Here is a 23,745-nt window from a genome sequence, read left to right as displayed (position 1 = left end):
CGGTTTGGTTTGGTGCAAGACTAAGGATAAATAGGTAGCTTTCAGCTGGCACTGCGTTTCCCCCTTGCTCCCTCCCCAGCTGCAGAAGCACAGCTGCTGTGGGAGCTGGGGCAAGGCCAAGGTCATGCGGCTTTCTCAAATCCCGTAGTTTATCTTTGTCCAGGCTCTCATGTCCTATTAGAACTAATCTCAGGTTCTTCCCATGACAGCTTACCCCAGATTGGGAAAACCTGTTGTAAAATATCAGATTTTAACAAGACCGTATTGAAAACGCTTGCAAAAATTCAGCTCGATATGTGATGAGTGCGTGCTGGAAAGCCGAAACCATGTGCATCCCCAACGGTTTTGGTCTGCAGAAGTCACCAAGCCACCGAAAACTGAAAGAATCCCGTGCAGCAGAGGTCAGCAATTACAATGTTGCAATGCTTAAAGACATTAATCAGAGTGAAGTATTAGTTATAACCGGCCGTCTGAAGCTTAAGGAAAGGCTTCTAAGAAAGAGTGATCTATGACTTCAAAAGAAAGTGGCATCCCATAGTTACGGGTATTACAGGTGGGTTACCGAAGTGCAAGAGGGAATTATGTTTTTCATCTGAAATTTAAGCAGTGCTTCTTAACAGAGACAGCATGGAACGCTGAACAGAATAGTGAAATTAGAGGCGACATTCTATATACAACAGTGCAAAACAGCGCAAAGTACCCGGACAGACTTTCCAAGTTGAAACCGTAATGGGATATCAAGCTAAAATTTTGAGACAGCGAACAAAAATAACTCCAGACTATAAGAAAAGACCTTCCCAGGGCATAAAATCCTCCACGGCATAAATAAAATATTGTAGCATTGTAGCTTTGTCTGGGAAGAGCAGGCGTAGCCTCCCCCTGACCTGCAGGTACAGGCACCCGGCATTAACAGCCAGCGCCTTCAGCCGGTCTGACCTGTTGGGCACCCAGCCAGCACCCGGAGCCTGCCTGAACACGAACTGATAAGATTAGAAACAAGGAATACAGCGTCCCGTTACAGCGCGGACACGGCGCTCATCGCCGCATCCCTGCGCCGACGCTCCCCGCGAAACGAAGCGCGGCATCGCTGCCAAACCCCCTTCAACAGCAGAAAATAACTGTCGTAGCTGCAGCGTATACCGTCGGCGCTTTTTAATCTCCCCAAATCCCAGCCTCTCGAGTAATAATGCTGCATTTGTAGGGCAGCTTCCCTCTGAAGAGCGTGAAGCACGGGGGGGGTGGGCGAGTGCTGCTGGGGCAGGTTTTCGGCTGGGAAATGCGAAGCTCAAAGTTGATGCAGCTCGCTGGAGGTCAACGGCCGCGTTCCGCACAGAACCGCGCTCTCTCTGCCTTCTCAGCCTTAAAACCACAGCAGTGCCGTCTCCCCAAACAGCAGAGATTTAGGGGAGGGAGGCAAAGACCGCCAGAATTAAAACGTGCGTGGGATCTTAGGGCTGAGTCGAGCAAGTCTATCCATCTCTCTTTGAGTAACCAGCTACCGAACACCGAACGCTGTCATATGCTAAGCGTTAACCGGCGTTCGTCATGAATCATTCAGAGGGATGACGTGCAGGGATTAAACTTAGCATTCACATTTGACAGCGAGAGGAGTCCCACAGAGGCATGCCACACTGACACAAACTAATAGCGAGGGTCCGGGGCTAGTGGCACAAAGTCCTCTCCACGGCACCACGACTCTTCTAGGTGTTTCTGAGCCGCTGCTGGCCATCCCAATCCAGAAGGAAAAGTCCCCTGTCAACACTGGCACCCTTGGGTCACATCAGGCCCATCGTGCATTTTTCTAGCTCGCAAGTAAAAGTTAACAGCATCATCCAAAGATGGGTAAAAATACTCCGTTTCTGGAAAACATAATGGACATGAAGATGACACCTGCAAATGGAGGGGTTTCTGAAAAGCTTAAGAGCTCAGCGAACGATGAATTTTTCTGACTCAGCCCCTCAGCAATCCCCTCTCCCATGCTCACTCACTTCTGTGAGGACAGCTTTAATTGCTGGGATTTTAAATACTCCTGGCTATATTTTTCGCAATACCCTTTGGTATGATTGTTAATCTCCTGCGCTGAGACACGTTTTTTAGCCATCTGCCAGACAAAAGAAAAAATCCTCAAGATCAGAGACTTTGACATGTGGAATATCAGTCCTATTTGGATGGCTTTACGACAAAGTTCAGGCACTGGCCAGCCAAACTACAGTATCAGAAGCAAATAAATCAGAGAGAAAGAACAAAAGTAAGGGAAGTCCATGGGCCTGTGCACACTGTGCGCTGCTGACAAGAGCGGCACTCCTGTCTGTGCAAATCTGATCATTAAAAAGCCAAGCTGAAGAGTCTCCTCTGCCCAAGATGAAGTGTGTCCCTTACACAGCCCGCTGCTGCTCGTAACGGATATAAATGCATATAAACACGGGACTCCATCCGCTTCCTCTTGCGTAGCCCAGGGTGGGAACTTCACCTGAGAGAAAATGTATACAAGAAGGAAATGCAGCAGTGGAAAATCACTGCAAGGTCTACTCCACGTTCAATCCACTGTAAGCAGTGTAGGACGAGGCAGGACTGTCATAAAAAATAATGAGTCAATGTCTGTTTTGGAAAATTTCTCCAAACAGAGCAACTGAAAAGCCTAGATAGCAAATTAGCGCTGCTCCCTCTGCTTGCAAAACTCGGGTGAAGCCAAGGGTAGTCACCTTTCCCCTGGGCTAGCAAAAGGCAGCCTTCCACCTGAAACGGTGAAATAGCTCTGCAAAGCTGATACATGGGAGAAGCATCCAGCGCAACACATGGGAGCGCAGCCCATCCGTCACTTCACTCAAGCACGCCGACACATCATTTTCCTTACGCGCACATCTTACTCTCTGCCGTTCCCTATACCCCCCTCCGGTAACACGCCACACGCCGATCCGTCACTTCGGCCACCTTCTCTCTTCTGGGAAAAACGAGAGACATGTTTTGTTTTTCTAGGTTGTTTCTTTTTCACGCAAATGTTGTTCTCGGTTTGTATTGCAAGCAAGCAAGCAATGAGCCCCGCACCTGGAGTGGGAGATGCCTGGTTTGGGAGGAAATTACTGAAGACTTGCACGCACTCAGCTGGCTGTTAGATCTTGAGAACTCCTGAAAAAATTCTAAGTGATACACTGCAATAGTTGTTAAAAAAACCCCAAACCCCATGCTCAGTAAAGAAGGCAGATTTACCATAATGCCTCAACAATCTAAGAGAGCCATTTCCTTTGACAGAACCTGAATTCCCCGAGCGGTTTGACAGTGGTAATGGAAACAGAGGAGCCAATAAATTATAACCTTGTGTGTAATGTGCCTACCATTATAAACCACTCTTTGCCTCCTGCTTTATCCCCCGGGGGGGGGGCCACTCTAACAGTTGCTGGATTTCCTTACCCTCATTCTTCCAGTTGTGCTCTTTCAGCAGTCGGACCCTTTTATAAAGTCTAATACCATGCTCTGCATTTCCATAGCATCTTTCATGTGAACACCCCAAAATATGCTTTACCATTTAGAAAGAGACTATTGGTTTTTTTACAGGCTGAAACAGAGGCATTGGGAGACTAACTGGCTTAGCAAAGGTCACATACCGCTCTGTATCGATAGAATCCCACATATTTTTCCAGCATGTATTAGTAGGTAAACACCACTTCCCGATCTCTCATACTCGAGATGTATACCACGTATCTTAAGACACCTACAGTACTTCGGAAGCATTTCTGAAAAATGGTCCTGGACACCTTTCGGAGCAGCCCCAGTGCCAGTTCATCCCCAGCCCAGCCCCTCTCGCACTGGGTTTCAGCACTCTGGATAGACCAAGTCTGCAATAAACTATGGGAAAAGAAGGACCAAAGACCGGATAAAGAAATACAAAACCCCCAGAGTTTTGCCAAAGTGATAAACAACATTCGTTGATTTTAGAAAATACCATCTACGCAGAAAAGACTTCCCCAAAGTGTAAGGTGTAGAAGCAAAACACAGGCGTAATAGCAACACGGAAGCTGGCCCTGCTCTGTCTTCTAAGGTTAATTAAAACTCTCAGAGAAACAGATCCCCGGTGTGGTTCAAACATATCGGTCCGAGGATCTGGGCGAGTGTGAAGTCTGACAGAAGTGACCTTGGCTCTCTGCCATTACATTTCACAATTAGCATTTTCCTTCCTAACCAAAAAAGCCCATAATGTCATGTCCCATTTTATATACCACGCTACCTAAAATGAAAGGTAGTAATTAGTAAAACAGTGTAATTTGCATTTAAGCCCCAGGCAGCAAATCTACACCAATTTCTGAAATTAAAAAAAAAAAAAAAAGTACATATCATAAAGAATCACTTCAGCTCTCTCCAAGGGGGCTAAGCTGTCCAAGACCAACGTAAGACCAAAAGGGATGCAATTCTGCTCTTCAGTATCAGCCTCAAAAAGCCCAATTCTAGGCAGGTTTGTACCATCTATTGTTTAGTACAGAGAGAGGTGCTGTACTCTTGTCTCCAGGATAGCTCAGCAATCAGCTGTATCAGCAGCTCCAAGGAGGATTATTCTCCCCTGCTGCTTTTTTTAAAAGCAGATTAGTTCAGACTTTCTTTCACTGTAATGAACCTTGTAAGGATCAAGCACATTGCATTGATTTTCCGGATAAAATTGTGCGGTCAGTCAAAAGGCCAAGCAAACAGCTTCACAGACCCACTCTGCCCCAGCAGACCCACTGCCCCAGAATCACCCATTAGCCCCAGCAAGGGGAAAAAAATTGCAGGTGTTAACCATAAAAGCCAAAAGGTGATTCTCAGGTCATGTGTAACTTTGCTTTCAATCAAATTCAGGTGGGTAACAACCCACGCAGAAACAGACAACAGAACTGAAGGTGCTCACCGAAATCCTATTCAATCAAAGTCAGAAAACGATAGAACGCGATGCGTTTTCATTTACTATACGATACCTGCAATAATGGCTAGGGAAGTAACTCCTTAAAAATCTGCCAATTTACGGTAAAATAATGAAAATTCAACTTCTCTAAAAATTTGCATTAAGGTTTAAAATTACTCTTAAGTTAACTTTCCCCATCAAGCATTTCCTTACACGCACGCCCCCCCGTAACGTCCTAGCTTGACTAGGATTTAAAGATAAGAAAACCAGAGATGGTTTTCTTGCTGGCTGGTCACAAAAGCTTCGCCAGGGTGCGAGCGCCTGCCTCCGCAACACGAACCCTGCAGGTGCAACAAGCCTTCCATGCAGACCCCACCTCCTGTAAGAGACTCCTCTCGACATCAAACCTGACCGGGAGGATACCGTGTTTTAAACTACCTACTGAATGCAAACTCCCCGTTTTGTAATGCTGAAACCCAAGATGACAGGAGCTGTCTGCTGTGGCAAAGCCGCAACCCTAAGTTTAGCTGAAAAAACAAACAAGCAAAAAAAGCAGAGGGCAGAATCCCACTGCCTTTTTTCTTCTTTAAATTTGACAAACCATTATCAAATACCTGAAGATCACCGCGGTCTACAGCCCAGCGATAAAGGACCTACCCTTCCAGAAATACTGCCAAGGCTATTTCACTTCAGACTCCAAAACTGAATTTTATGGAACAATGTATGGCATTTGCCATCATTTCCTGTAGGCAAAACTTCAAAATGCCGCTACAGGTCTATTCATTTTTCTCAGAAAAAAAATAGGAAATGAATTAATTGAAACATTTACTATAGCAATACAACTTCACAAGGAATCTCTGCATTGACCTTTCCAAATCAAAAGCCTGTACACTAAACTACAGCTCAAGCAGATTTCAGGGAAGATCAAAGACAGTTAAATATATCCACTATCTATATGACATTAGAAATAAGATGAAGTTCACGGTCTTCAGAGCGTCTCTGCTCCAAAGTCTCCTAAAGAGGTCCTATAGTAAATTTTATCATATCCAATTAACAGTAAGACAGAACACCAGGAGGAACCGATCTTGCCCCCTCCGAGTCAACGAAACCCTCGCCGTGGATTTTAAAGGGAACAAGATCGGGCAGCGCTCGAGCGCAGCTTTAAAATAAACAAATGCCGACGTCGCAGTACTCTCCTTCAATAAATCACGCACCCTGTACAGAAAAATGAAACTCCCTTCCCTCGGGAGGGGAAAAACTTCAGCTTCCAACCCCACTCAACTCCGGCTGTCGGGAGGACTCCGGGTGCCGGTAACCGGAGCGGAGGGGAACCCTCGGGGCTGAGGTGAAGGTACCGGGTACCGGACCCCCCCCCCGGGAGACTCATCCCCACGGGCAAACACGAACGCGGGAGCCAGCTCCTGCCTTGCACCTGACGGACACCTTGGCCGGAGGCCGACGGGCCGAATAAAAACGCTTTCGAGGCACTTGGCGGTTCTAAACGCCGGCGACCACCTCCAGCCCTGCCACAGCGGGGGCTGCCCCGGGGCCCGTCGCTGCGGCAGCCGCTACGACCCCCCCCCAACCCGGGGTGTCCCGGTCCCTCCCGCCACCCGTGGCCCCCCCCGGAGCGTTCTGAGCACACCTCAGGCCGAGCCTCCCATCTTTACATCGAGGTCTATGTGTGTGTGAGGGGGGGGGGCCAACCTCAACCGCCGGCCTCAAGCGCGGGGAGAGGCCCACACCGCGCTCTCCCCGCCGGGGAAACGGCCTCCACCGCCCCGCGGGACGTCCCGCCGGCGAACCGGACCCACCCGGCGCTCCCGCCGGGGACCGTCCACACACGACCACCCTCCCCAACCACCCTCTGCCCCCCGGGCCCGGCACCCACCTTTCCCAGCAGGGCGCTGCGGCTGGCGGCCGCCAGCTCCCGCAGGCTGGCGGCGGCTGAGGCGGCGGCGGCGGCGACGGCGCTTGAGGGGGGGGCGGCGGCGGCGGCGGCGGCGGGCTGGGGGTACGCGGGGACCCCGGAGCCGGGGCTGCCGCTGGCGCCCCCGGCGGTTCGGGGCCGTTGTCGGATACCGTCCAGGAGGCGGACGAGGAGGATGTTGGCGGGCAGCTCGTCCACGCCGCAACCCACCAGGATGCGGCACTCGGGGCAGCGCAGCTCGTGGCGGGAGCTGACGATGCTCTCCAGGCAGCGGCGGCAGAAGGTGTGCTGGCACGGCAGCACCTTAGCCGTGGTGTCCAACCGCTCCAGGCACACGGAGCACTCCAGCAGGTCCAGCAGCGACGACTCGTCCATCGCCGCCGCCGCCGCCGCCGGCTCCCGCTCCGCCGCCGTGCCGCCGCCGCTCCGCCGCCCCCTCGCCTCCGCCTCCGCCCCCGCCCCGCCGCCGCCTCCTCCGCCTCCCCTCCGCGGGGCAGCGCAGGGCCCCGACGCCCCTAGGGCCGCCGCGGCCGGCGGCCGTGGCGGCGGGCCGGCGGCGGGGCGGCCATCGGGGCGGCGGGGGGTGCGCGGTGGGGAGGAGGAGGAGGCGGCGGCGGCGGCGGCGGCGGGGCTGCCCCCGGCGGCGGGCCGCGGCGACCTCGGGGGTTGCCTGGGCGGCGCTGCCCACCGCCGTGCGGCGAAGCGGCGATGCCAGCGGCGCGGAACGGAACGGAACGGTACGGTACGGTACGGTACGGTACGGTACAGTACGGTACGGGAGGAGGGCAGCTGCCTGCCCGCGCCTTCCCCCCCCCCCTCCGCCGCCCGGCACGGCGCGGCCCGGCGAGCCGCCCGCCGCGCCTCCGCGCGGGGCGGGGAGCGCCGGGGAGCCCCGGGGGGGCGCCCGCGGCACGGCGGCCGCCCCGCGGGCGGTCCCCGCCCGCCCCGCCGCATGGCTCCCTGTAACTCGACCCAGCAGGGCTCGCCGCCCGCCTTCCTCCGCCGCCGCTCCCTCCTCCTCCTCCCCCCTTCTGGCGGAGGCTGCCGGACGGGCCGTGCGGCGCCGGGGGCAGGCGGAGGAGGACCCCCCCACCTCGGGGAAGCCGAGGACACCCGGGCGGGGAGGGAGCTCCGGCAACCAGCGGGGCTGGCGGTGGCGGCCGTGGAAGGGCTCCGCGGGCACAACCTGCCCCTCCGGGGAGCGGCGCCTGCCCCGCGGGCCGGCAGCGGGGCCGGGGCCCGCGCCGCCCTCCGGCCCCCGCCAATCCCTGGCACTGCGGCGCCCCCTGGCGGGCGCGGCGGGGCGCAGCGCGGGAGCCCGGTGCGTCGGCCCCCCGGGTGCTGAATTCGGGGGGTCCCCGAATCGTCCTGCTTTTAATCGTTATCGAAAGGGGAAAATAAGAGCGAGGGTCGCGTTTCTTCTCCCCGCCGGGTGTTCTGGGCTGCAGGTCGCTGCCCGCAGCCGTGCGGTGCGGTCTCCACCCGGTACTCGCCTCCCGGGTGCGGCAGCAGGAGCGTGCCCGCGGGCCGGTGTGAACAAACGGGTGTTCCAAGACCTTGCTGGAAGGGGCGAGACCCTGGCATTTTGGAGTTACGCAGCCTTGGCGTATACTAACCGCGGGAGGGTTTACAAAATAAGATGCAGCCACTTGCACATGCGGCATATAAGCAGAACTTCCCCTTGGAGAAGCTGCAGGGGAAGCCCCGTTCTTCAGATAAATGTTTCTTTTAAAAAAATCCCTTTTTTGGCTAACCTTTGGCCATTAGTGTGATTAAAGGGCCTACTTAAGCCAGAAGCTACTATTGAAATACATCGTAATTTTGCCAAAGAGAATTTTCATTTGTGGTCCAATACCTAACCCAAGCTTTCTTCTGTGCCTGTGCCATAACAGAGCACTTTTGGATTTTGGGACTGCAATTCAAGTGCTTGCAGAAGCCTTCCTATTCCTCTCTCAAGTGACATCATCTTTAAAATTGACTCTTTGTGAGACTTGCGTCAGGAGGGCTGCGCAAAATCTGTCAGCTTTATGCCTCTGCAGTTAACTTCTGGTGTAGAGAGCAAGATGACCTGCTTGGGATAAGGGTCATCTAGATACTGTATAGTAAAATTTACTAAATTTCAGTGTGCAAAAAGCCATGAATCTCTTGCTGCTCTTGTGTTACTCTAGAAGAGAAGGAGTAAGCGTGAAACTGAAGAAAAGCTTCTGATGCAGGGCTCAGATCATTATTTGTTGCTGAGTAGTGTCCAATAATCTAACCTATGTCCTTGCAGAAAGAAATACCAAACTCAACAGTTTTAAACTGTAAATAATGCTGATGGCTGCAGAAATGTGAAGTACAGGATGAAGGACTTGGGCTTTCTCTAGAGTAAAACTGTTAATTTAAGAAAAAGGAGTATTGGAGAACCTTTAAGGATAAAAGGCATTGCTTCAACAAGGAGAGGAAAATACTGGAAAACCGGTAACAAAATGCATAATCATTTCAGCACCTCAGATGCCTGCCTTCAAAGGAGAAAACCGGAGTAGGACTGTTAAAACGTAGAAGCCAAAAGTGCTCTGTTACACAGCAGCGTAAATCCAAAGTACCTCCAGTGACTAGAAGGGCGCTTTTCATCCATCCTTCCTTCTGGTTGCTCCAGGGCTTGCAGCCAAACCAACCTGTCACCAGGTGTCCCAGAGTTGCCCAGTTATATATCTTCAAATCAGGAAAAACACTCTGGAGAACCAGCATCCAAAGATGATGAGAGGGTCCCTTGACACTGGACAGCTTTAAAAAGGTGCAGATGTGCAAACCATTTATTATTTGACAGAAGAAATTGCTGACGCAGTTAAAATGAGAGTCTGGTGCAATCCACCTGTAAAGCACTCTCTTGAACACGAGCTGGTTGCCATCAAGGAGAAGCAGAAGCTAAAATTGCAGCAAAGCTACAGCAGACAGAGGCGAGGGAGCTCTCAAACCACCGCGGAGGACATGGGGAAGGATGGAGGAAATGGGGAACCTGAGAAGGGAAAATGAGAAGAAAAAGAGGTGAGGAAAAAGGAAGGGAGGAAAGGATTAAGGGAGGGTAAGGTTTATACAGAAATTATACAAGGGATTAGAGATAAGTAAGAGCACACTTCTCTGGAAAGGAGGGAAAGGCTTGTTAGTTGGGCTCCAGCTAGAAAAAACACCTCCTGAGTGTTTGAATAGGCTTTGATGTCAAAAAAGCATTTTCATGCTTAAAAGTTTAGCGTGTGTTTGTGTGCTTCCCTGGGCCTGGGCCTAAATGAGAGTTAGGCCAGGCCTGAAGGAAAAGAAAGAAAAAAAAAAATCACCACACATATTTTCTCTTCTTGCCAAAGAGACCGTGGGAGATGCTACATTAAATATTGAGAAATTAAATACTCAGATTATTAAATTTAGAAATAGAAAAAAAAATGAAACGCTCAGAAGCCTGAGATAAAACACGTAGAAAGGAATGGAAAGAGATACAGAAGATGTAACAGGTTTTGGTCTACTTTAAAGAAATGTGGATTTTATTAATTTCCCTATCTCAGCTGCCAAAACATCTAGCTTCAGATTATAAGTGTAAAGTGATTATTTGTGAACTAATTAAGTAATGTGCTTAACACGGTTCTTAAGCAGAGGTGCTGTTTTACACACAGGGATGGAGCTGCACATTTTGCCACACGTCCCTTGGTAAGTGTGTTTGAGGAGACAGCTGATAAGCAACTCCTGTGTCAGGCTGTGGAAGCAACTTCACTCCCGTGGTGGATGAAACAAATCCTTCTTGATGCATTAACTTTGGAGAGTACCTGGAGACAAAAAGAGTCTCAAAAAGGCAAAATACTGTTGCAGGAGAGTGGAGTGCTATTGATGCGTTCCAAGACTTCATTTGGAGTTGTCCTTAAATTATAACAACATACCTAGGTATTGCTTAGTGTCTCAATTAAAAATAAATAAATAAAAAAAAAGCCTGTTCTGCTTTCCTGGTTCTTTTCCCTGCATGATTTTTCTTGCTATTCAGTTCAGAACAGGCGAGACTGACAGTTTTTGCCGTCTTGTGGCTGTATCTATGTTGGTTTCGAAGGCGCTTTCTGGGGACAGTGCGTGGACGGTACGCCTTCAGCTTTGCCTTCATATACTTGCATGCTGCTCTTGAAAATGGCTAAAACTCGCTCATTTCCAGTCTTCTACCAAATGGGATTTGATTATATAGAAATTATTCTCAATCTTTGCCTGTATGCTTGCTCTGCTTGTAAGGGTCTACAGCACAATAACTATTCAGTTTGCACAGCTAGGGAACATTTGCCTGCTAAATAACGAGTAGCTCTTATTTGTATGATTCGTTCCAAACCTGGAAAGCATTGTACGAATGGCAGGCATTATTATTTTAGAATGAGTCAATGTAATTAAACTTGCAGTGGAACGCACAGCAGTCCATTTTTACTATTGCATTTTCTCTATATGTTTAAATGATCATTCAGTTGTGCTTACATTACTTGATTTATTTATATTTAGATTCAAAAAATTAAGGCGGTCTTGGACTTCTGAAGTGAATGATATTAATACTCAGCAGAGGGAAGGAGGGAGACTTGTCAGCTTTGTCTATTCTTCATTTTGCTGGGCCTAAACAATCTGGTATAGCTAGCAAAAATTACCAAACTGATTTCAGACCATGGTAATACTTCTGCAAAATGGGCAAGTTTGATGATGGGATCTGCTGTCTGCTCCTTTGACTGGAGATGAGATTTTTGATCAAGATCTGTCATCTACATATACATTCCCCCTCCATTGTAGAAGCCTAGCAATAGCTCTGCAGAAAGGCTTTTCTTACACACAGAAGGGATAACCTCTCTGTTGTCTGTCAAAAGACAGATTGTACAGAGCCAGTGGCTGAAAATCCTTATGGAAGCTACAGCAGGACCACCACCCCCAGGGTACATTGGCTGTTACGATACCCGTCCTGGCAACGTACATGTGACAGCCTGCCCTTGCATCAAGGTCTAGAGAGTGTATCTGAGATCGCCCATATAAGATAGTCACAGAAAATCCATTCAATGCCGATTTAAAAGACTGGTTAAGGAGGACATATACCTTGAATTTCTCTTGACAGTGTTTTAACACCAAAAAGAAAATCTTTGCTCGCTTTGTGTTTAACCACAACATCGAAATCAGGAAAGAAAGAAGGACATCCGTATACCTCCGCTATCTCCTTACATGCGTGCTGGTCAGGTTGGCCACAGGTCAGAAAGCTGTGTGCTCAGCAGTGCAGTGGAATGGCAGCAGATATTCTGGCAGGCTCTGCAGCCACCCTGCCTTATCTCCCCCAGCAGCCCTGGCTGCCTGGTCTGTCCCCTCCCTTGCACCTTACCTGTGTGTCTTCATGAAACTCATACAGATGAAAAATAACCCTGAAAAAAAAAATTGCAAAGAATTTTGACCATAAAAACAACAGGTAAATGTTAAAACTCTATACATTAGGAAAATGACTGCATTATATTGAGGTTTTGTTTCAGTAAACTTGTGAATTTAAATGGCATTTTCTCTGAGGATACGTGGTGTCCATTGCCAGTCTCAGCATCGCAGCCTATCAAACCACTGCAGTTTTTCGACAAGTTTTATCACATTCCTTGTAGTTTGGGTTTTCTAAAGACATGGATGGAGGCAAGCCAGGCGTTGTCTGTTGCACAGCTCTCACTACACATCTAGCCCTCCTGGCAAGGCACTGCCCTCCCAGTGTGATTATACAATATTTCTTTTGCATGGCTTTCAAGATGCATCTTGCTTGGGCTTTTAAAAAATTAAAACTTCAGCTTTTACTATAACTTTTTTTTTTTTTAAAGGACTGAAAAATAGCTTCAACTATTTATGAGACTACCTTCTTTGCAGTAAATTTGGCATAAATTATGCAAGGAGCTTTTAATCTTTGTGGAAATGAGCTTGATGGCATCAAAGGCTGAAGACTAATATTATTCTAGTCCTGAGGAACTTTTTCAGGTCACAACTACAGTGACACCCATTAGTTCCTTGTCCTCTCTAGGAGTCAGTTACAGTTCTGTAAGGTGATAAAAAATACATTCCATTTCTTTTCTGTTCTTGGTAGATCATAAGTTTGATTAAGTTGTCTTCACTTGGCCACACGGATTTTTCTTAAAAATTGAAAGAAAGATATTTCTGTTAGTGAGGAATTCATTTACCCCATTTATCAAAATACTTCTTTCAGTTTGTTCTCATATACTTCTTCCCACTAGTTCTCATGCAAAGTTAACAGCATCTCTGAGGATTTCTGACAAAGTCTCTGTATCAGGTTTGCATGGCAAGGTTTTGGTAGTGGTGGGGTTACAGGAGTGGCTTCAGCGAGGAGCTGCTAGAAGCTTCCCCAGTGTCCGACAGAGCCAATGCCAGCCGGCTCCAAGACGGACCCACCGCTGGCCAAGGCCGAGCCCATCAGCGATGGTGGTAGTGTCTCTGGGAGAACAGAGTTAAGAAGGGGGGGGGGGGGGAAAAACCAAAAAACCCCAAACCCCCTGCAGAAGAACAACAGTAGCCAGAGAGAGGAGTGAGAACATGTAAGAGCCCCAGCCCTGCAGACCCCCAGGTCAGTGCAGAAGGAGGAGGAGATGCTCCAGGCGCCGGAGCAGAGATTCCCCTGCAGCCCGTGGGGAAGCCCACGGTGAGGCAGGCTGTCCCCCTGCAGCCCAGGGAGGTCCACGGGGGAGCAGATCTCCACCTGCAGCCCGGGGAGGACCCCACGCCGGAGCAGGGGGATGCCCGAAGGAGGCTGGGACCCTGTGGGAAGCCCACGCTGGAGCAGGCTGTGCCTGAAGGACTGCAGCCCGTGGAAGGGACCCACGCTGGAGCAGTTCGTGAAGAACTGCAGCTCACGGAAAGGACTCACCTTGGAGAACTTCGTGAAGGACTGTCTGCTGTAGGAGGGACCCCACACTGGAGCAGGGGAAGAGTGAGGAGTCCTCCCCCTGAGGAGGAAGGAGCGGCAGAGACAACGTGTGATGAACTGACCCCAATCCCCATTCCTCATCCCCCTGTGCCACTGGGGGAAGGAGGGAGAGAATTTGGGAGTGAAGTTGAGCCCAGGAAGAAGGGAGGGGTAGAGGGAAGGTGTTTTTAAGATTTGGTTTTATTTCTCATTACCCTACTCTTGATTTGATTGGTAATAAGTTAATTTTCCCCAGGTGGAGTCTGTTGTGCCCATGACGGTAATTGCTGAGTGATCTCTCCCTGTCCTTATCTCGACCCAACGAGCCTTTCATTATATTTTCTCTCCCCTGCCCAGCTGAGGAGAGGAGGGATGGAGCAGCTTTGGTGGGCACCTGGTGTCCAGCCAGGGTCAACCCACCACAGTCTCTCCTTGTGGATGCACTGCAGCTGCAGGGAGAACACAGCTCACCTGGCGAAGCTGCACAGCTGCAGCAAGGCCCCCCTGCTAGCAGAGGCCCAGGTAGGGCACCCTAGTTATTCCTCCGTTATGATTTTCTTGTCACAGCTGTGAGAAGACAAACTATTTCGTCACTGTCCTACCACTAATAAAACGCCTGTCCGGTTGTTTTAGAGAAATTCATTGCGGGGAGTAAGAAGAGATTGCGATGGTTAATCTATACCTTTCTAATTGCGAGGGTTTTAAGAGTTTAAAACTGGCTGTTTAATCTTCTTGTGTTGCCGTTGTTTTTAAAGACCCAGTTGCCAGTAAACTTACACTTGACATCTGAATTTCTTGGATTTGTGTGCCCTCATAGAGACTGGATTGTGTTCAGCTGGGGATGGTTTATATTTCCACTTTTCATCCAGGCTACTCAATTACTCAACTTACAGCAGCCAGCCAAGAAAACTGATTTGCCTGGAGCCCGTTTTTTTTTTTTGGGAGGCCCGTCTTGCACATATCTGCCTGGTACTGCATAGGCACAGCAGTTGTGTTCGTGTCCCCGGGGCAGCGGCGCTGCCCGGGTGGCTGGTCCTCACCTCTGCGAGGGAAAACTGCAGGGCCTGAACCATGGTGTTATCAGTGTTTTCTTCGAACTTTAACTGGCACACCTAGCTGGCCGAAACTGCTGCTGCTCCATCAGTTATTTGATGCATGATCAAGTTAACAAGCCATCTGCAGCTAAAACATGAAAAAATACTGTGCACTGTAAAATTCTTCATTTCTGTATCATGCTTTTGACTTAATAAATTTTTTTGTTTGTTTTAAAAGGAGAATTAACTTTTCTTACATGTGGTTCAGGAATAACGTTGACTTTTTTTGTAAAAGTTTGGAAGAATGAGGATTAATTACCATATGTAAGAGAGAACACGTGTTCTTTCAATCAGTATTGACTTCTTTAAATTGAAGAGGGAAAACAGCAACCAACAATGCTGCCAAAATAAATGTTTAATGGAGCACAAGGTTGTAATTTTCTCTATAATGAGGTGTACCAGCTCTAGGAACAAAATGGGTACCATCTCCGCAGACAGGCATGTACTTGGAAACATAAAGACGCAATACGCAGAGAAGTCTTCACAGTTTCAAGCTACAGACAATACAGGCAGGGAATAACTCAATAGACTTCATTAATATTCAAACAAGCAGCTGTCAACACTTCATCCCAGCACAAGCTGAAGCTCCTTGCATAGCTTTTACTACCATAATAGTTGGGTTCATTGGCAGTAGATTGGAAAACGTGCAATACTAATGAACCCTCCCTGCTTCTCCTGGCCTACCGTTTAATCCTTCCTGAAGTGAAAAACATTTACTACATATGCAATACCACGCTCCCAAGAGGCTTCAGGTTCAAAAGAGATGTTTCAATTTTGTTTCTTAGCAACATACATCCAATAAAAGTGAAACACTACACAAACTGTAATATGTTTGTGTTGTTTTAATCTATAATGCAGTACTTTGCCAATGCTAAGGAAGTACGCTGCTACAGGATCTTTACAATGTCTCTTATAATTAGACATATGCATGTTTTGTTTTCCCATGCTACATTACCTGCTGCAGAATATATTTCTGAAGACACTATAATGTATTCATGAATAATAAATAAAGAGGTAAGTTCTGCTCTAATAAGGGCACACTTGCCAGGATTATAGCGTGGTCTGTTACATAGGAAGAGATCTTTTGATGTTTCATTTGTAGGCAGCATTTGGGCATCTTGCGAGGACTTGATTTCTAGAACGAGTATCGGCCAGCCTCTGATCCAGGGCTAAAAGGATTTGTACAGCACTTATTTCTTGGAAGGACAGTAGGCATGGCTTAATATTTTCTTCTTCCTCCTCCAATGGCTGACTTGATGGGACCAAAACCAGTTTTGTGGTTTCTCAACTTCAATGTCACATCGAGGAAGAGGAGGAGCCGGCCAGATCCCCAAAGGCACATCGAGAAATATGCCCTACAGAGGAGCTTTCAAAATTTCACTCACTGCAGCTATAGCTCTTCCCCTCCGTCATTTGGCATAATTGCTTCCCCAGCGCCGGCAAAGAGGAATAGGAAACGTGGTATTTAGCTTCTTCCTATGCTTTTTATCCTTCTCCTGTATATATTTATCTTTAAAATTCAGAAATGACTCATCTCAAGAAAACTGTAATACTTGTATTCTGTAAGTGCCTGGTAATAACAGTTCCAGCACATGAACACTGTGTTTTCAATAGGCAAATATTAGAAAGGTGGAAATGACAAAATTCACTATATAAGGAAGTGCTGTCTTGTTATTTAATGCAGTATGCGAGATAAAAGAAAACAGTATAAATGCTGTCCTGTCTTCCACCAGCTTGGAAATACCCGATTCAAGAAATGCTGCAACGTTTCCAGTTCACACCACGATTCGCCTTCCCAGGGAATCTTGTGCCCCAGTCCTCTTCATGCTGACCTTATACATCATGTTCCCTACGTTAGGCACTTCTACAGACTAGCTCGTATTTTCTAGCAGTGTGAGCTGAAAAATCAGTCTGAAATATTCAGAGAAAACTGGCTTGAGGGGAGGCCCATAAGTATCTAGCACCATAGATAGAACTTACGAATTATTTAACATTGAACGTGGCTAAGGAAAACAATACCACACAGAAACACCAGGTGGAACTAGGAGGAGAGGAAAGAAAGAAAAAAATCCTCTTTATAGTTCGCCAAGTTTTCTGAAGAAATACTCTTTCTAAATGCAGTCTGGGTAGAGAATGACTTATTTACTTATATTTCGCTAATTATCAGCTTCTCTGGATGCATACAAAATTTAACAGGCTGATTGGCTTTTTAAAGCAAGGAAGCAAACAATCTACTCAGAAATAATGAATATGATAACTCAGCCTAATATGATAACCCAGCTTGACACCTCCCTTTGCATGCAAAATTTGGTGGCAAGACATAAACCGTCCTCATACTGTGCTCTAATTACCCTATTTTTTTAGAAAAGGTGAACACTTAGCAGCTCTTGCTGAGGTCAACGGCAAGTTGTGGCTGCTGCCTGCCTTTGTAAATGAGGTTATAAAAGTCAACAAGCTCTGTCAAAATAGCAGAGGAACTGAATCACATGGTGAAAGGGCACAGTTTCTCTCGTGGAGATAGTTAATGCAGCTGACTTGAACCATCTCAATAAGGTAAAAGGAGGTTTTTTTCCCTAGTAGAGACCAATGCATTGCAAGTCCCTGCAGATCAGTAGCTACCCCTTAATTTGCACTTAAATCCTGAATAGGAAATCACCCTCAGCTGCAGTGAGATGCTGCCTACACGTTTTGCAGAGGGCCAGGTGCCAAAGAGAATCCTGAAGTGAAGTTTTGGAGCAGCCTCTGGTTCTCGCCTCGTGGAGAGCTGCCAGAGGAGGAGGTGCTCCGTGGTGGCAGCTCCAAATCATCTCTGTCCTCAGTAAATAGGAGGGGTGCACATCCATCTCCCTATAAAGAAATTATATTAGGAAGTACTTCAGATTTTGTATCTTTAGCTTTTGCTTCTACAGGAAACACAATTGGAGGATCCTGAGATTTGCAGGATTCAGCAAAACGGACGATAAAATCTTCCACTGCTGTTTGTGTGCCCTGTGCCTATTTTTATAACTTGACATTAATTTTGATACCCATTTAGATATTACTGTTAAGCTCCAAGTGACTCCCCAAGTTGAAATATTAAAATTTTTTATCATTAAACAATCCCGTATAGATTTGAAGGGTTGGGGTTTTTTTGTATGTCAGTGCATTACGCTTACAAAGGCACTAATAGCAAAACCGTAATAATTCTCTTTCTGTTTAATCAGAAATATTTACTGGGGAAATTATGTAAAAAATGCATCGCCTGTAATATAGCAATTAATCAAGTATTCAGTGCCTGGCATTCAAGGTGATTTTCTTACATGTGATGTTTACATGGAGGCATTTGTGTTTTCTGGATAGAGAAGAGCGATCATTCATACTGGGTTTTCTGTATGAGTACCCCTTCACAAATCAGCATTCACTCTTCATATGCTTCTCTGGGGTTTACCTTCCCCATGAGCATTACAATCAGAGCGCTTATGTGCTAGATCACTTACAGAAAGAAAACACGAAAAGGTCTTGAATATAATCAAAGCACTTTTTCTTCCATTTGCAGAAATTCTCACTATGTACCCAGCTTTCTATTTACCAAAAAAAAAAAAAAAGTTTCTTTCTACAATGTTAATTTTCCCCTTTTTATTCCCATCTGAGAAGCTGAATTATAATAGCTTATAACTGGAAGGCCAGTTCCTACTGTCTTACCCCTTCTGTAATAATTCACCCTTGCGGAAAAAACGTTAATGTGGCTCAGCAGAGCAGCATTTATACCTCATTTGCAGAGCATAAATTATATAGTCCAGGGTATTGCACATTAGGTTTCCCACCCCATAATTTAAAACTGAACATAATCAATAAAATTACAGACTCTAAAACGTTGCCTTTCCAGACCACATTTGCATGTTGTCGATGCTACTGTGTGTTGTAAAAATCTGCACACAGAGGAAATGCTGGTGCAAGAAGACAATAAATCTGAAAGAAGATCTTCTTTCCCCCAGCAAAATCATATCATAAACTGTTTTCTCAAAAAATTTGGCTGGGAGCTCATCTCTGCTGGGCTAATGCAGAACGTAATAGAGGTGTTTATAACCAAACACTAGTTTACAATAGTATATGCAAGTAATAGCATTTAATAAACATAGAAATTATACACTTTGGTCAAAAGTCAGGTTGCTATTCAGGAGCAACACCATCACATGCTTCTTTAGGAAGTCACACAACAAAAGAGTGGAACGGCAATGTAATGTGACCTCTGCGACAGTGGGGCTGAGACGGATTTAATCACTTCATGCTGCCTGTTTATGCAAATGGATCAGCCAAGCCCTGTAATATTAACATTAGGGGCCAAATGACTATAAATATTTCTGACAAAATGAGCTGGGAAAAGAGATAAAGCTTTCCTGCTTCCTGCTTCTACTTTTACTTCAATATGCTAACAAATGTTAATAATATGCTAAAATGCAGAGCTTGGAATATAAAGGCGTCCCCTCAGCTCTCTACCAGACAGGAGCAGGACAGTTTCCCATCAAAGACCGAGACTTTTCAAGATGCGCTGCCCAGATATGTGTATATTAAGATGCTGATGATCTCCAGGCATATGAGGGAAGATGCAAAGGGGCCACCACATCCTTCGCCACCGCAGAGCCTGGAGGCTGTAGGTAGTGCCTAAAACAGATCTCAGGAGCTCCTGGCACAAACCTTTAGAAACACAGCTGAAAAGGAGACATTCCAAGCATGCAGCTATTCCAGCCTTGTTTAGGCTCACACAGAAACCAGTATACATCTCTGAAGTGTTGACTGGGCACACCAGCGAGGCATTTTTCCCAAAGCAGGCACCTGAACGTGAAGCCTCAGCTGCGGAGAAGTGTTGGATAACAGCATGGGCTGACGCTACCATCAATACCTCGGAAGTGTCTGAAATTACAAACCTGCGCCGTCAGTTCCTGTCCCTTTTGGTGGACTCTGGCAAAGCAGCTTCCACCTATCTTGGGAAAAGAGGTCTGAAAAGCTGAACTCCTTCCTGGCAAAGGAAGAATGAGTTCTAGCACCTCCAGGGAGGGCTTTCTATGGCAAGTGGGGCTCTATTTGGGTCTTTCTATTACCTATTTGCATTTCAGGTGGCTGGCAGCTTTAGATCTGAAGGAAGCATTGGTCTCTGCTTCCACAGAAACATAGATTTGCAGGCGGGTTTTTTAAACTATCTTGTGTGGCAAAAATGTAACAGAGAAAAGGTATTAAGAGGAATCGGATGCCAAGAAAAATCGAAGACGACTAAGGTCAGCGGCAGTCCGATCTGCTTTGGCTAAATCAACATCTTAAGCAACACTGTCTGACACTCCTTTGGAGGCATACCCCTGCCGAAGACCCTATAGACACCTATGCAACCAGTTCCCGCAGCGGTGAAAAAGAGGGATATTTCACAGCATGTGCTAAGCAACTTGAATGCATGCCCTGCTATGGAGGAGGTGGTCCATCATTCAGCGAGCTTGTGTATCCCTGCGAGCAGCTGGTACCCTGCCTGGGACTGGCAGAAGCAGCTGCCTGGCTCTGGGACAGACTTTCCCCCACACCACACAAAAAACCACACACACATTTATGCCTGCTGTCACCTATTTCTCCATTGGCCTCCTAAACACACCCTTAACCCTTTGGACTACCTGCATGCCCTCATCTACCACTGCTCTCCAGACTAAGACGCCAAGCCCGTGCTCCAAAATTAACTCAGCGTAGCTGTCCCGTGGTAGCATCTGCTCCATAAGCACCAACCCCCAGGCTGATGTGTAGAAACCATCCGCAAGGAGGTTTGGTGCCCATCGGCCCCTCCACCTCGGTAGTGCTACAGAGCCATGTGAAGAGGTTGGAGTACCAGTGGTGGAGAGAAAAGCACATTTTCAGTGCTTATTTCTATGTTTTCATAGTATCTAATGAAGTGGCACGTAAAGATAATAATGCAATAGACCTGAAAAAATCATTATGTATTCACCCCAGTATTTTTTTTTTTATCAGAATGAACTGCATTCTGCCTCAGAAAACAAGTAGGAGGCTTTTGCAGGCTTGTAAGAGCTGTCTGTCGCTTGCTGAAAGAGAGATCAGTAAGGTTTTAGCGTAAACCACCCTGTACAAAAAGAGAAGTGAGGTTTTTTTAAAACCTTGCATAAAAAGAAACTGCCATCCCAGGGGGAGACTGAAGCAGCTTTATTATTTGACTCCTCAAAGCAAAATTTGCCAAGATTTTTAAATGGCAGATAAAAGGAGAGGAGCATCTGCCAGGGAGAAGAGCACAGCACAGCCCAGGCGGGATCTCTTTCCACAGCCCAAACAAAACAGGCAGAGACATGGTGAGAGATATCACTTTGTCAAAAGCGATTTTTCATTAGCAAGCCTCAGTGCAAAGAGTGGGGCAAATGGGGATGTACGAGCTCAGATGCACCATATCCCAGGAGAACACCCGACACAACCACCAGTGCAAAAACCAGCAGGGGCTGGAGCTGTGATGTCTTGCGTGTCTTATGTACACTTGGGTTTCAGGGACTGGTTGCTCTCGGGAAGGAGAAATGAGTGCATTTGTCAGGACACCACAGGGCCATATGCAGGCAGGGTTATATCCCTATTAGCAATCCCCCATATGGTGAGGACTAAGTTCCCCAAGAGGCTAAAAATTTCCTTTAAGAACAGATTAGACAAGTATCTGCCAGGAACCACATAAGTAGAGGTGATCCTGCCTCAGGCAGAATGATGGACTGGATTACCTCCCAAGGCCTAGCCTGGTCTTATTTTCTGTGGTTTCTGTGATAATACCCAGCTAAATAATGAAGTGGTAGAATTTGGAAGGTTTATAATATCCCTAGCTCTGTGGAGAATACAAGGGAAACAGATGGAGGTTTTACGAAGGAATATTTCCTAGAGAAATACTAAGGGAACAAGGGTGGTTTTGCACTACTAGGAAAACAGGCAAATAGAAAGAAGAGGATAATGTTCTGCCATTGCACTGCATTTAAGAGACCTGTTTACCACACAAGTAAATGGAGGGGATGGTCTGCTCTAGAGGGGAGGAGCTGGTTCGGAGTCAGACTGGAGAGTAACCCACCGCAGAACAGGCAATATGCAACTATCGGATGAAAAACAAGAGTTTTGCAAAGACATCGCCACGGACTCGCATCTTAGGGATAGACCTGTGCATGCACGCTGCAAAAGCTGTGAGAGGAACTGGAAGGTGTAAAAATATCCCTGGACTGCCAGTCACCAGAAAGTGGCTGGAAATGGCCCTTTCTCTCTTTCCCAACCTGCAAGACTGGTTTGCAAAGAGAGATTGAGCCTACCAGGCTGGATAGGTCCCAATCCAAGTGGTGTCAGAGCCAGAGCCAGCAGGATCTGAGCAGGGCATGGGGACAAACTGGGTGGGATGGGTAGCTTCTGAGCCAGCCGGGTACCTCCAGGGATGCTCAGAGCACGGCTGGGTACTGCCGGGGGCTCATGGGGACATCCCATAGCTGTTTGGTACCTTCATAGCTGGAAGTGGTTTGAGGAACATCTGTAATTTCTATCCTTCGAAGGGGTAGCAAAAATACATTTTTGTGAATTAGCGCATTTTCTCCAAAGTCAGGTAGCTACAGAAGATCTTAGAAAGTTTCTAGCTGCATTATGTTGTCACTTAAGATTCATCAATGTGTTTTGTCCTGTTGTGTAAAAATACAACTGTGCTTTACGGGGAAATAAGGCTTTTGTGGAAGGAAGAGAGAAATTAAGTGATTACAGTTGATGGAGGCAGGACTCTCGCACATTCGAAAAGTGTCAGGGAAAAAGCCATTTCATAACACCAGCAAATGCTACTTGCTTTGGGCATCATTTTCAGTCAGGGGAATTAAATTCCAGGAGTATCTTTTCGGGGAAAAAAAGTCTCTTTCTGATAGATCATATGGTGCTGGTGAAAACAGTGAGGCTGAAGACAGGTGTTTTCCCTTGAGTAGCACCCCAGCAGCACTGAGTCAGAGTGACATTTTTTACAGACTCTCAGACAAAATCCATGGAAATTGCAAAGCTCCAAGCTTGTCAGTGCCCAGAGCACTTGGGAGATGGACACAGCCTATGCATGAAGACCAGCGTCCTTACAATGCCAGCAAATCAGTGTTTATGTCAGCAGTGTCTGCTTTCTAAGGTAACTGAAGACCACCCTACAAACAAGCTTGCGAAAAAGGGTACCGAATGAATTGGGAGCCCAGCACCCTGCATCGACATTAGTTCTCGATCTGTGCCCCTGACTCCGAGGGTGTTTGCATCTGCTCCTCTCTGACATTTGTACAGGTGGAGGAGCACAGGGCTGGGGGGGATCTGCTGCGTCACTGAATCCAGTCCCCATTGACTGCAACAGGGGCTTCCATCAAAGAGCCATTCCCCATGGCCTCCACGCACAAACGTCCTGCCGCAAGCTTGAGACCCGTACGAGAAGACCGATCGTGATAGCTTTAATGCAGCAAAGGAAAAATTAAGAGAAATTGAGAACATTTCCAGTTCCCGCAGTCACAGGATATCTGATGGATGCTTCAAGGTAGATCATGGTCTGTATTGTGAATGAGGGACACACTCTGCAACACCCCCCCCAAACTGTCCAGTGGGGTAACACCTTTGTGACCCCGGATCACAAACTGCCCTAACTCTCAGTATGTGAACTGGACGCACACTGTCCGCCTTAGCAAGTAACAAACTCAATAAACGTGGCTTTGTAGAGCAGAACCATTGGTGCTGAAGACCTGTCGCTGACACGACACAATTTAGGGGGGATAACTGCTAGTCTGATCCCAAGGACCACATATGGGGGCATGTGAGGTGTGCAGCTGAGATACAGCTGGTTTAATCTCCTTTGGGGAACGTCATTCACGCACCTTGAGGCTTTGCTGTGATGCAACCCACACTGCGGTGAGTGGGGACCACCAGGACCACCGCTATTAAAACTACAGTC

General features: G+C 47.4%; 1 protein-coding gene across 1 annotated transcript in view; it reads right to left on the bottom strand.

Annotated features, from left to right (window-relative positions):
- Positions 1-7,265, bottom strand: part of SH3RF3 (SH3 domain containing ring finger 3) — a 250,662-nt gene extending 243,397 nt beyond the window's left edge. The window contains exon 1 of the mRNA XM_052774044.1: positions 6,762-7,265. Coding sequence (XP_052630004.1) covers positions 6,762-7,175 — 414 coding nt within the window. The 5' untranslated portion in view covers positions 7,176-7,265. The remainder of the gene's footprint in view (positions 1-6,761) is intronic.
- Positions 7,266-23,745: the final 16,480 nt, after the last annotated feature.

The sequence above is a fragment of the Harpia harpyja genome, chromosome 22 (assembly GCF_026419915.1).
Source record: "Harpia harpyja isolate bHarHar1 chromosome 22, bHarHar1 primary haplotype, whole genome shotgun sequence".
Classification (NCBI taxonomy): Eukaryota; Metazoa; Chordata; class Aves; order Accipitriformes; family Accipitridae; genus Harpia; species Harpia harpyja.
Note: the sequence above shows the minus strand (reverse complement) of the source record. Positions and strands in the feature narration are given on the sequence as shown.